The 13,951-nt window shown below is 40.8% G+C and overlaps 2 protein-coding genes across 7 annotated transcripts; one reads left to right on the forward strand and one right to left on the reverse strand.

Annotated features, from left to right (window-relative positions):
- Window positions 1-91: 91 nt before the first annotated feature.
- Window positions 92-1,605, reverse strand: nudt15 (nudix (nucleoside diphosphate linked moiety X)-type motif 15). Its single transcript, XM_003440983.4, has 3 exons — window positions 1,346-1,605; window positions 382-575; window positions 92-275 (listed from the first exon to the last, which is right to left on the reverse strand). Exons 1-3 carry the CDS (start codon window positions 1,492-1,494, stop codon window positions 166-168), a joined length of 453 nt encoding a protein of 150 aa, XP_003441031.1. The 5' UTR covers window positions 1,495-1,605; the 3' UTR covers window positions 92-165.
- On the forward strand, window positions 1,295-12,776 carry trim25l (tripartite motif containing 25, like). Of its 6 annotated transcripts, none has more exons than XM_005449966.4 (17): window positions 1,295-1,428; window positions 4,731-5,334; window positions 5,740-5,835; window positions 5,986-6,219; window positions 6,480-6,639; window positions 6,720-6,752; window positions 6,884-6,919; window positions 7,012-7,056; window positions 7,172-7,225; window positions 7,308-7,355; window positions 7,467-7,529; window positions 8,958-9,182; window positions 9,318-9,431; window positions 10,479-10,514; window positions 10,638-10,706; window positions 10,823-10,888; window positions 11,675-12,776. In XM_005449966.4, the coding sequence occupies exons 2-17, from the start codon at window positions 4,735-4,737 to the stop codon at window positions 12,232-12,234; spliced, it is 2,439 nt and encodes an 812-aa protein (XP_005450023.1). In that variant the 5' UTR covers window positions 1,295-1,428; window positions 4,731-4,734; the 3' UTR covers window positions 12,235-12,776. The 6 variants fall into 6 exon arrangements, with proteins under 6 accessions (XP_005450023.1, XP_005450024.1, XP_013124427.1 ...); XM_005449967.4 differs by lacking the exon at window positions 1,295-1,428 and adding an exon at window positions 1,592-1,720; XM_013268973.3 differs by lacking the exon at window positions 1,295-1,428 and adding an exon at window positions 2,457-2,480.
- Window positions 12,777-13,951: the final 1,175 nt, after the last annotated feature.

The following is a 13,951-nucleotide window of genomic DNA, read 5'->3' on the forward strand; positions in this document are numbered from 1 at the left end:
TTGAAGTGCCTACTTCATTTTTTTTATTGCATTATTTCAGAAAATACAGTATGTACTGTAAAAAAGAAAAAAAAGACATGTGAGACAACAGCAGTTTTTAAACAGTGTCCCTGTATTATCCTTGAGGAGTAACAGTGTCTCATAATATAACTGGAAGTTTCAGGCTCAACTGTCTTTGTTCCTGAATGGTTGAAAGCCTTGCTGCCTCAAGCGGGCCAGTGGCATGAAGAGCTGCTGCTCTGGAGGAAAATCATCCCAGCGTGTCCACGTCCAGCCTGCAAAATGAGAGAGCAACACATTTTGTTTAATCAGCTGCTCACTGGGTGCTTAGTGGAGGTGCTTTTTCCCCCCACTGAAAAACAGCAGTCCCACTTCACATACCTTCATTTTTGTCTGGTTCCAGGTTTTGTGGCTCTCCTGACTGCCTGTCCAATTCTCCTTGCATGAATATGGTAACATAATGGTACTGTTCCTCCAGCTTGATGGCGTTAACTACTGATGCAAAGTGGGTGTTCACCAAACCCACCCCAGCTTCTTCCAGCACCTCTCTGTGGGCACATTCCTCCCAAGTCTCCCTTTGAATGACATAAAAAAAATAACATCTTATTTAACATTAGCTAAAGTACATTAACGGGCTTCTAAGGCTATTTAAGCTCTTTCTGTCTCCATTGTCTGCATGCAGGGGAGTGCAAAAAAAAAAATAGCAGCACTCCTGAGTTGTTGTGATTTGTTTTGTTTTCATTTTTATGCTGAAAAAAATGTCATCTGTTCACAATTTCCAATTTGCCAAAAAATGTCTTGGTCCAAAGTTTGGATGTATATGGAAGAGAGAGAGGAATTGCAGAGTAAGCTGGATGAAGTGGTAGAGATTGTGCTCCCAGGCAGGAGGAAAAGAGGAAAACCACAAATATGACTGGTGGCTGTTGTGAAGGAGGATATGCAGAAGGTTGGTATGACAGTAGATGCATTTATGCTCAAACATTGCGTCAGACTTCAAAGTGCAACAAAACATATTAGAAATAGGTCCAGAGACCATTTTTAATTAAATATAACGTAAAAATTATTTGATAAATGAAGCTAAAAATTTAACAGCAATCATTACATATATCAAAACTTTTCACCATAAAGTTTTAAGGCAAATCTGAGCTGGTCAAGCAGAGAAGAAAGCCCCATTAGCATATATCACAGGTAATGGGATAAAGATGGTGTAGGAACCTCTCGTCCCCATATTTCAGCCGGTTAGGGGACGGAACTACACCTGGCTGTCGCACGCTAACCACTTTAATTAAAGAGAAAGAAGAAGAAAACGATGCCAGATTTATGGAGTCTACAACGTCAATTATACCCGAACTCCAGGTGACCTCCTGGGAGCTGGTATTTCCCTTTGCCCACCGCGCTCTTCCGTTTCCCCAAGAGTACACAGCCTGGGTGAGCCGAGTCCGTTACCAGCACCCCGACACCGACTCCTGGACGTTTAACGACATTATTTGGCATCTGAGCGAAACTGAAAAAAGGCTCCGAAATGAAAACAAGTTAGCTCAAATCATGCAACACCGCTATGCTACACAGTAGAGAAGCTCTTTGGATGACACAAGAGGCGTCTCCACCATGTACTTCCGTGTTCGCTTAAAGCGTTGTTGACCACCACAACACTGAGGCTGTTTTTTGAGTTCGCGTTAAGTCGTTTTTATTCCGTCAATCTGGGTAGTAACAACATTACGTAAGTGATAAGCCGATATACTACCTTATATTATTAGTTCTATTTATCCGCTTCTTTTTAAATTAGTTAAATAGAAATGACTCGCACAGTGTTCACTTTTGTCAACATTCAGCAAGTCGAACGGGATTATTTTTATTATTATTATTTTAAACGGAACAGGCTACTGCTATTAATTTAACATGAGTGCAGCACTGCCATCTAGTGACTGGTTGTGGTTACACTAATAAAAGACCTGAGCTCAGGTGTAAAAGTGTACAACAGTGGAGATTAGGGGCTCAGAAACGACTTAATTCATGATAAAGTTACAGTTCAGCGGTCTTTATTTATTTAAAAGATTTCAACTGACAAATAGTTCAGTTATTTGAAGGCAAACACAATGCAGAGAAAATGTCAGGAAGATAATAGCTAGATATGTGCAACAGCAGTTTAAATCCTCATGTGGAGAGGAAAACAAATATATTTAATGGGTTTTTCCGATTATGGTACAGATGGCTCACACTGTGTTAGCGTTGTAATTACCACTGTTTTTCAAGCATGCAGACATCAATTATGGTGTGAAAAGTCATCAGACTCTGAGCACAAAACATTTAAATAAAAGAAAAAAAATACTGCCCAAAGATACCTACCACATCCCTCTCTCCTGCCTGCTGCTGCTTTAGCTGACATGTCCCTCATCCAAAGTTAAGTCTTATTTAAAACTGACCTTGCAAACATGTTGGTTTTTTTTACTTTCCAGTCTGTTCCCCGTGAAAATGTGATGGTGAGTATTCTTTGTATTGTCACATTTACTGTCTGATCAAAAGGAAGTCTGTCATTATCCACTAAAAGCTTTTGTGAAACTGCAGATTAAAAGGAGTCAGAGCAACCTCCCAAATAAATGAGGCCAAAATAAACGGTGCATAATGGGCAGAAAGGAAGCTGGTTAAAATACACAAATTAGCTGGATTTGGATTTGCACTATTTGTGCCTATTTTCAAGGAGGCTGATGCTGGTAGTGAGACATTTTGGGAAAGTAACTGTGCCCAGTCTTTTGGACAGACAACTGAAAGTTGACTATTTTTCATTGTTTAATAGCAACACCCTCCATCAGATGTGTTCTATAGCTGCTCATGATACTTGCAAAAAGATGCTGATATATTTTGGACAGTCCTACAAAACTGTTTTAGGTTGTCAGTATTTCTCAGACGTCTTCAATGAACATGCCTTATGCCACAGCGCCTCAGTGGGTTACTCCCTGTGTCATATTTGATACATAGAGATTTTGTGTATTTTTGAGACTTCTACAACATAAGTATCCTTTTGGGGTTTTTTTACTCCCTTGAACTTTCCTTAAAGCTAAACTGATGTCCTGCCTCTCACAAACAAAATATTTCAACAGCAGGTGGGCGGGGCTTCCTAAGATCACATAAAACAGGGGTGGGGGAACTCCAGGCCTCACGGGCCAGTGTCCTGCGGGTTTTAGATAAAATCCTGGGTCAACACACCTGAATCAAATGATTAGTTCATCACCAGGCCTCTGGAGAACTTCAAGACATGTTGAGGAGGTCATTTAGCCATTTAAATCAGCTGTTTTGGCTCAAAGACACATCTAAAACCTGCAGGACACCGGCACTCGAGGCCTGGAGTTCCCCAACCGTGACGTAAAGGTTAAAGATATCCATCTCACTGACGTCACACAGAGGTAACTATGGAAAAAAAAAAATACTGAAACTGAACAGTCAGCATGAATTTTGCAGGGATTAATTGATCATAACTCATTGTAGACACTTTCTGTGTTCAAAGCTACTCATTGGTTAATGAAAACTTTTACCACACTGTTTTACTAACAAACAATATATTCTGTCCCCAGACAACCTTCAGCTATTCTGACGTTTCTATATTTATTTTTTTAATACATATCCTGTAAACATTTAGCAATACAAATAACTTGAATAAGTGATAGCAACGTGAACACTGTAAAAATGTTGAGTCTCAGCTGGACTCGGGGGAGACGGGACTAGCACCGCTGAAATGTAAGAGTAAAGCCCTGGCCTTAATTCAGCATCAGTTGATGTCTTGGAAACAACATTTAAGTGTCTTGTTTTTAAATGTATTTATAGGTGTGGTTCATTTTATAAGATGTTTTAATTCATTTTCTTTTAAAACAAACTTCTACATCTAACATTCTAACTGTAGGTACTCACTGGCAACTTTATTGGTTACACCTTACTAGTACCAGGTTGGGCCCTCCATTTGTCTTCAGAATTGCCTTAATAGACCATGACATAGATTCATCCAGGGGCTGGAAATCTGGTAATACATGGTACGGCTCATCAACTCTGGAAATCCTCCAGACATTTTGGTCCCTGTTGACATGATGGCATCACACAGTGCTGCATTTCTCTGTATTTCTGTGGCAGAGGTTTTGTTGATTTGTCTGATGATAGGTCAGTGTTTTCTCTATTGTAATCACATCTATTCTAATGTTTACCACAAAGCAAGGACTGAATTTTCTTCTCTTCTATACCAATAATCATCTCATTTATCTTGTGGCCATATAGGGGGACTTAAGCCCAAGGTCATGTACTACTGGACTGAAAAGACTAAAATTAAATAAGAGTAATATGCTGCTTAGAGTTGAATACCTCAGTGTTACAATCTAATAATGTTAAATTGTCCTGATAATAAAGGAATAATCTACTCAAGTACAATTTTGCTACTACATGTAGTAATATTTACTTCCATAAAGAGCCCGAATATCTGTGCCATACTTTGTGATGTAGTGATTTGTCCACTCACACCTTTGGTTTCCTGGCATTCAACAGTTTTCCACTGACACCCGTTCTCCCCGCTAGACCTGCCTGGTGGCTCTGGTCCCGCCCAGCTCACCTGAGAGCGACAGACACTTTCCTCCTGTGAATCCAGGCTACACACTGCCTTCTGAATCTCTGGAGCTTCTTCTTCGTATTCTTTACGTGTTTAAAAGTCTCTGACTTGCTAACCATCTTGACTCTTTTTTTTTCATTAACAGCATTATGAGTGCAAAGCTGTGGACAGAGGAGCAGTTTAACTGCCCCGTGTGTCTGGATCTGCCAAATGATCCTGTCACCATCCCTTGCGGTCACAGCTACTGCATGGCCTGCATTAAGGACTACTGGACTAAAGATGACCCCAAAGGGATCTACAGCTGCCCCCAGTGCCGTCAGACCTTCTGCCCCAAGCCTTCCCTGTCCAGGAACACCATGCTGGCAGAGGCTGTGGAGCAGCTCCGCAAAGGAGCCCTCAAATCTGAAGTGCGTGAATCCATGCGACTCGCCAAGGGGAAGCTTTCCTCCTCGGTCGTACCATGTGACATGTGCAAAAATGAAAAACGAGCTGCAGTCAAGAGCTGCCTGGTGTGTATGAGCTCCTACTGCGAGGCCCATCTGAAGCCTCACCAGACAAAGAAATCCCTAAAGCAGCACGAGCTCATCCCACCGACAGGCAACCTGGCCGAAAAGATCTGCACCCAGCACAAATACCTGCAGGAGTTCTTCTGCCGACAGTGCAAGATGTTCATCTGCTGGCTGTGCACCAGCAACCAGCACAAAGGCCACGAGAGCGTGTCCACCAAGGTCGAAAGGCTGGAGAAGCAGGTAAGCAGAGGATGGGTGCTACATAATGACTGGGGGATAAGGGCCAGTCAGACGGTTACCAGGGTGATCTAAAGTGAAATTAAAGTGACTGGTTTGGGTGTTTGGTAAAATCTCCATAATTTTGTAAATGGAAGTTTACAATCAATATTCTATACATACAGCATATCCGCCCTTCTTTCTGCTGTCCATTATTGTGTATAAAAGGTTTCTTTGAATGAAGTCGGTTATTTCCTTTTGTGTGCGACGCCGGGTCCAGCCAGGCTGAAGACATTCCTAACAACATTCCTAGCCTAGCCATTCATAATGCTCCACCCTCTCATGTTGTCTTCTGTGTCACCTACACATCTGCTTCCCTGTCTGTGGGATTGTTTCTCTGATCTCGTGTCACGGCGTGCCTCTCTGCAGAAATTGCTGTCCGACCTGCAGTCAGCGAACCAACAGAAGCTGAAAGAGAGAGAGCAGGAGCTGAAAGACATGAAGAAGATGATGGAACAGATGAAGGTTGGTCAGTGGTAGAGTTTCAATTTGACAATTTTCTTTTGGGGGGGGGTATTTTTTTAATGGAAAACAGGTTTTCTACAGGGTTTAAATAATGTGATGGTGGTTGAGGGGCCTTACTTACTTAGTTTTGTGCTTTCCTTGTGTGCACAGCGTTCTGCTGATGTGGTGCACAATGAAGCGGAGCAGGCGCTGTCGGAGCTGCTGCGCTCCATGGAACGTCTTCAGGAGCTGCTGGAGGAGGTGATGGATCAGGCCAACCAGGAGAAGATGGGCCATGCACAAGAAGTTACTGATAGTCTGGAGGCTGAGATCAAGGAGCTGAAGAAAAGGGACACTGAGATGAAGGACCTGGCAAGCTGCGAAGACAACATCTACTACCTGCAGGTAGGGGGGACTGTGAAGGTCACTGAGTGGTAATATTGGTCATGGACACAGCAGTGATTGCTTATTCTTTACACGACTTATGACAGAAGGATAGCAGCAAGAGTGTTAGGGAAAGTTTACAAGATGGTAATGAAACCTTTGGAGACAATGGCACTGTGAAAACGCTAAGGTTTTTGTTGGGAGTGACATCAGAGGGATAGACTCCTGATATCCTGATTAAATTTTTTTTTTTTTAAACTAACTGCCATATGTTTCCTCAGACATACGAGTCTATGTGCAGTCCTCTTGAGTCTGGGGATCTGCCAGCTGTGAAAGTCAATCACGAGGCTTCCTTTGAGCCTGTACGAGATGCCATCCTGGGTCTCAGGGAGCGAGTGGAAGATCTATGCAACCAGGAGCTGGGCAAGATCACTAAAAAAGGTCTGTCCAAAGAGGCCTTTTGTTCTTATTATGTCTTATTTTGTACCTTATTTAATTTAATTATCTGTGTTCTTTTAAAGTGAATGACACAACACTGTTCACTCTGGGAGACTGTAAGTTCCAGGCGTTGTTTATAGTTCGTTTTGTTTTTTTTCCAGCGTAATTAATAATGCATTCAAGTTTAGTGGGTTTTTTTGTTGTTGTTGTCGTTGTTTTTAATTGAACTTCTTCTAATCTTATTTAGCCAACCGAAGCGGACAGAAAGGAGGGATTTTAAAATGTAAGGTTTGAATTTTCTTATTAAATCCAAATAAACGTTTTCACATTTTGCATGATGTTGGTAGAAGGATAACGATTTTCTTTTTTCTCTAGTGTTTTCTGGTCTCAGTGCCCGCAACACAAACGCCCGTCCACAGGGTATGTTTGATGTTTTTCTGACCACATTTTGTCTACCATGACTACATATTTACATCTTGTCACCAATCTTGTATAAATATTTGAAATAATTTGTAATTTCATTCATTTTCTGCAGCTTCTACACCCACTATCTCAATTGGAGGTCGAAGTACAGACAAACGAGGACTTGGTACTGTACTCTGATGGTTGTTGAGCTTCATTTGACAACGTACAAAGGATTTCACTGACATTGTCACTTTTTTTTTATTCAGGTATAGGACTCAGGAGTCAAGATGTGAGGAACAGAGACACAGCACGAGGTGAGAGTTTTTATTTGTGCCGCTGTTTAAGCATTCATTTGAATTTCACTCACAGCAGGGATAAAGTAGAGAAAAGTTTGCTTTAAAAGTCAGTTTCTTCCTTGTTTTTAGACCGAGCTAACACAAGCTCACCCAGACTGCGGGACAGACAGAGGAGAGAAGACAGAGATATATGTGAGTCGGCACTGGCATTAATATCATCACCCTTCATGATAATAATCTGGCTGTTACTTCCTACTGCAAGGTGTTTTTTCTGCTTAAATGACAGTTCTTCCTTATTTTTAGTCAAGGTACATTGTGTGGCAGAGTTACTCGACATTTGCATTTTCTGTGGCTCAGTTTCTCTTTATTAGAGTCATTAGACTAACAGTATTCTCACTTAGGCAGAGGGTGGATATCTAGGTTAGTCCTGGGGTGGTGGTTCTTCTGCTAGCAGCACACTGTCATCTGCACCTGTTCTATGCTAAAGGCAGATAGCGTGTATGCATTGTGATTGCCACACACAGAGCCCCGTTTTGTGGTTACCACTGCTATGCAGATGACACTCAATTATACATATTTATTACACAGGGAGCACTTTTCTATTAGACTGGAAAAGCATTATACTGTGTAAATGCCAGTCCATTTCCATTAAGCCTCATCCGCAGTGATTTGGATGTCAGGTATGACTTTGTAGCTGTCTTTGTTGCTAACAGGAAGACATTCATACGCTAATACAGTAAACCTGGTGTAAATCTGGCGAACAGAGTGCATCACATAAATATCAGTGCGTTGATATTCTCATTGTAACAAATGCAAATCAGTTTCAAGTTGCGCCATGAACGCGTTAGTGATTGTGAGGAAGGCCTTCTGCTGTTGAAAGACACAAAAATATTGTTGAAACTCGAACAGAACTTAAACAGTTTGTATTCAGTTGCATTTAAGACATATATAAAACAGTGGTTATATTTAGGGATGTCTGATTACTCAGGCCTCACTACGTACCTTTACTTCAGTCTTTTTTTTTTTTTTTTTTTTTGCATTTTCAATGTCAGTTTTTATTCTTGGACTATAATCATTTGCGTGATTTTAGATTCCTAAAATTTTTCTTTTTGTCCTTTGTGTTGACATTCATTGCCTCCACTGCCTAATGATGCTATTTTAGCTTATATCCATATTCCATTTTTTAAATTGGGGGCCTTAAAAGGCCATGTTAGCGATATCAGCTCTCATAGTCTTTTTGCTCATACAAAACTTTGAAACTTTGTCCATGTTTACCCATCATAACAGAAAACAGGGAAAGGGATAATGGTCACCTTTAAGTGACATTTTAAGATGAGTTTTTTATAACAAAGAAGCACTAGTGGCTCAAATTAAATCTCAGTGTAAACTCTGGACTTGAGCACTGTGACCACTGTGAACATATCTGAAGTGACACTAAATTGCATGAAGTACCATGGTTAACCAATAAAAGCAGATGACGTTCTGATACCATACTGACGTTGTCACCAATCACTTATATTCGCCTCAGACACTTTAAATTTTGATTTAAAGTTTATGTAAACATTTTCATACGGCTTCGATAAATTCAACTCAATTTTATTCCATGTGTCTTCCAAAAAGTGAGGGAGCCTAACCCCAGAGCCAGCACCAGATCCAACATCAGCATCGGGTCCAGCATCAGCCACAGACTTAGCCCCAGAGCTAGCCCCACCCCCAGCCGTAGAGAATCTCAGTCACTCTGGAGTAGGTCTAGCCAGAGCCAGGCCACAACTCCTACTCCAGTCCCAGCCAGCCTGACTCCTGCTCCTACGCCTGCTCCTGCTCCAGCACCGGCATCTTCTGGACGTATGTTTGCATTGTTAGCATTTTCTGCCACCTGCTGGCAAAAATAAGTTTTCAAAATAATTATAATAATAATATTAATACAGCTTTGACAAACACTATGACATGACTTTGACATCTGATTCGTGGTATTCTCAGCTTTTAGCCGAATGGCGTCGATCAGCAGCATATTCCGCTCCAATCGCCGTGGCACCAGCCAGGCTACTCCAGCCACACAGGCCAACAACACACCATCCGCAGGAGGAAATCCATGTAGGACCTGACTCCAACATCACTCTTTCCAATCTCAGTAACCAAACCATTAAGTGACTAGTAGATGGGGTGTTTCTGAAAAGATGAAAGAAGAAAAGATGAAAAAGTGGTTAACATGGTTACATTAAAAAGTTCACTTTTTATAAAAGAGGCTCAAATTAAAGTAAAAGTAGTTCAAGTGTCAGTTTAAATGACGCTTAGTTTCAGTTTAGGCTTTGATAAGTTTTGGTGTTGATCATGAAAATGAAGGAAGACATAAATGTCAGTGCTGAATAAAGCTGAAGTGTCAGTTTGAGTTAGAAAAAAGTGCAAGCAGCAAGTGAAGCTGGCAATAAGCTGAAGTAAAAGTACTGAAAAAGTTGATAATTTAACTGGACTTCAAAGGAGTTGCAGTGACATTGAAGTGTAGAGAATAAAGGAAGCTGGATGAGAGGAAGAAAAGGAGTTACAGATCGATGTGTACTTTACAGCACAATGAGTGGAAGTGTCAGCTGATGTGTAAGCACTGAAAGTTGGAGCAAGTGTTGTTCAAAGGAGGGAGCCTGAAATGTTTTGAAGTCGAGGTGTGAGGAGTTGGAATGATGGCATGAATATCATTAAGCATGTAAGCAGTGAAAGCATTTTTTTTTATTGTCATTGAGAGATGAAAGCAGTTGAAATATCTGTTGATGTTGAAAGATCCGAAACGCAGTACCTGTAGTAAGGGGGAAAATATCTTGCTGTTTTATGGTTATTTTTCTGCCTTTGCTTTTGTTTTCTTCAGAAATATATTAATTCTGAAAACATCGCCCTTGAAATTCTGACATCAGACCCTTTTCTTGTATTTTTTTTAATGTCTTACTTTTGAAGCACCAAAGCTGGGAAACAAGATGATGATGAATGAGAAGTTGGCTAAGTGCTAGCTAATCCAGATATTTATAAGTTATTAGATGGTTTTACATTTAAATAGACAGCTTTGACTTCTAGTTGAAGTCTTTACTGACTGAAGCACTCAAGAGCAATTAGTGACATTAACAGAAGCAATCACTCTGTCTCTGCATTCAACAGGGGGAATGGCTGAGCTGTCTGAAACTCCCACAGAAAGTAAGAAGATTGCCCCTCTATATATAACATGATTTTATTGTCCCATCAACAGTTCAACCGGTTGAATAAGTTGAGCAACATGCGTTTCAGTGATGTGACTAATGCTGTTTTCTCATTGGTCAGTTAACCCCGGTCTCTTTTTGGATACGCCCACTCCGGACTCCACGACTCATGCTCCGGCTTTCCCCGCCTGTGAGTCATTCAAGCTTTACAGTCATTTTCATATTGAGAGAAGAAACATAAATGGAAATCAAACTATTATGATGTACAGTGAAACAAATAAAGATGAATTTAAATTTTTTTTACAGTGAGGGAAATCAGCCTTGACAGTATTCAGGCCCCAGAGCCGAGGACTAGAGAGGAGTTCCTGCAGTGTAAGTCTGTACAAAATTACAGATCTAAGCACAAACTGGAACCAATCAAAATGGGTTCTGTCACTTTTTAACCATTCAGTCAGTTTATTCATTCAGTCACCACATACTACACAGACCATCCAAAATAATATAGGATCAGATGCTCATATATAGGTGTGGCCCGGGTTTGTATCATTAAAAATACCATATGTTCCAAAAAGAAGGGAAAAAAGTAATGACAACATCAATCAGATAAACAATATTCTTACACGAAACCTTCATAAACATATTTCTCGAGCATTCATTGAAGGCCAAAACTCAGTGACACATTGTTCTCATATAAAAATCTTTTGTTTTGTATATAAGTGAACTGTAAATTAAGTGAATTCTAATCTAATACATCCATACATACACGAAGAACTCCTAATGACTGATATTTTTTCTTTAATATAATGAGCATGTTACCAGGTTAATTTGTGATCAATCACAACATTAAAGCATTTTTAAAGACAATGAGCTGCTTGGTTAGTGAGAAATATACTGTAGTATCATGTTATATAATAAACTCAAGGTATTCATGTCCAGTTATTTAGTATCTATTACCATTATTCTATCAAACTACTGTCATGCTACCTTAAAATTAACACTCCCCAGAGAGTGAGCCAGCTTGGAGGAGGTTTGCGCTCTCGGAGGGCATCTTGTTCCACTGTAGTGTTATGTATCAGAACATAGATGTTGACATACAGAATTGGCCATGATGTCATGATAAGTTGTCAAAATATTTTGTCCTTGAAATGTCCTTCCTAGACTCAGTGAGCTTGACCCTCGACTCCAACACGGCCCACAGGCGGCTGACGCTCTCTGAGAACAACACTAAAGCCACCCTGCAGGGGACAGCCCAGCTTTACCCCGAGAGCCCCCAGCGTTTTGATGGCTGGACCCAGGTGATGTGTGACAGCCCGCTGTATGCCCAACGCTGCTACTGGGAGGTGGAGTGGAGAGGCCGGGGCTCCTCAACCGGCATAGCTTACGGGGCGATGGCCAGGAAGGGCTCGGACGCCAGGTCAGGCCTCGGATACAATGCCCAGTCCTGGACCCTGGAGCTGTCGGACACCTGCTGCACAGCCATGCATGACAATCAGAAAAAGGACATTCCGGTCGTGTACTGCCCCCGTGTGGGCATCTACCTGGACCTGTCCGCGGGAACGCTGTCGTTCTACAGCGTCGCAGAGAGCATGACCCACCTCCACACCTTCCGAGCCAACTTTACCCAGCCGCTTTATGCCACCTTCTGGGTGGGGAGTGGAATCGGGGTTGGGCTAGACTTCAGTTCAGGTTCTGAGAGCATCAAGATCTGCCCCCTGTGAAGACCAGAGAGTTGGCAATTCACTGACTGACTTCAGAGCTGAATTCAGGAAAAACACAAGTGTTCGTGCTGATTGTTAGAATGACACAATGACTGAAATTATTTGCAAAGTCATCCATATGTGTGTGTGTGTGTGTGTGTGTGTGTGTGTGTGTGTGTGTGTGTATATACTGTAGCTTAAATGGTCTTGGTTAGCTTCTATTCACAAAAAACAAAGAGTGCACTGTTTTTAGCAAACAGGAGATTTCAATGCCTCAGATTTTGGGTTAATATCAGACTGCGCAGTTATCATGGCGCTGATGTCATGTCTTCTATAGGAAGAAAAAATCATCCTTAACTTTATTTATTCCACTTTTGTATTTAGTTTTTTTTTGATCAAGATGTTTGGGTAACCAGATGGGTGCAGGTGGTGGTTATGACTGAGATATCAAATGAGTAAACGTCATTATCAGAATGTAAAAAGCATCAGCAAAGTGTATAAGGGCTAAAACATTTTTAAAAAGATGGTATTTCAATGTTGTGCCTAATAAAGTAATAATAATGCTTGACTGAAGTGTGATGAACAAATGCCACTGATATGTTCATATGTGCACATATGCACATATGTGCTGCCTGTTAACAAAATACCAACTGCACTTCAAGCATGCAAAAACTAGTTTATCTAATGTAGTCAGCCATCTCCTCCTGGTGTATGACCTTTCGTGTTTGTTGTTGTTGTTGTTGTTTTAAAGGCATGTTGGTTACTACTATTGCAGTTCCTCTAATGGCCACTTAAGACTGGTTTCAAAAGTAAGTCAGTCCACATGTACATTCATGTTAAAATGCCCCAGTTTGATTGTTTGTAAAAATATAACTCTTCCATTTGGGAACTAGTAAGGCTTGGGGTCAGGGACGTGACTGCTCTGGATTACAGGTGAAAGAGAATGAGATGCCATATTTATCTCATATTGGCTTTTCTTCATTGCCTTCCTTTTTATCCAGAATCAAATTTTAAATCCTTCTCCTCACATACAAAGTCTTGTATAATCAGGTCCCATCTTATATTAAAAACCTTGTTGTACCATATCAGCATTTTATTCTCAGACGGCTAGCTAACTTGTGGTTTGCAGAGTATTTAAAACTAGAATGGGAGGCAGAGCCTTCAGCTTTCAGGCCTTTCTTCTGTGGAGCCAGCTCCCAGTTTGGATTTGGGAGACAGATATTTTCTCTACTTATAAGACTTTTTAAAAACTTTGTTTTAATAAAGCATAAAGTTAGCACTGGCTAAGGTCACCATGAATTCTCCTTTAGCTCTGCATTTACTCATTATGTATTATTACTCTGGCTCTCTTCCACAGTCTGTCTTTTATCCCGTCTCCCTCACCTCACCATCCTCCACGTGTTAACTAAGCAAGTTAGCATTAGCTTAGCACTTTAGTCTCTCATCCAAATATGGTCATTAACCCAACTATCTTTTATGTACAGTCTATTGAATCCACTGAAGCTAGATGGCAGTCTTTAAAAAAACATTTTAGTCCCAAACTTTTAATATCCCATAACTAAGAGAGGGATCATCACAAAATTTGCAATAGAATTAGTGTATTGCATACAGTGGACTGAATTTACACCCAACTGCGAACCATTTGTCTGGAATTTAGGTCAACCTCATCCATTAAATCATAACAAAACAGTGAGCCGGGCAATATATTTTTTTATTTTTTTATTTAAAAAGACAGACA

Source organism: Oreochromis niloticus, linkage group LG23 (assembly GCF_001858045.2).
Source record: "Oreochromis niloticus isolate F11D_XX linkage group LG23, O_niloticus_UMD_NMBU, whole genome shotgun sequence".
Lineage (NCBI taxonomy): Eukaryota > Metazoa > Chordata > Actinopteri > Cichliformes > Cichlidae > Oreochromis > Oreochromis niloticus.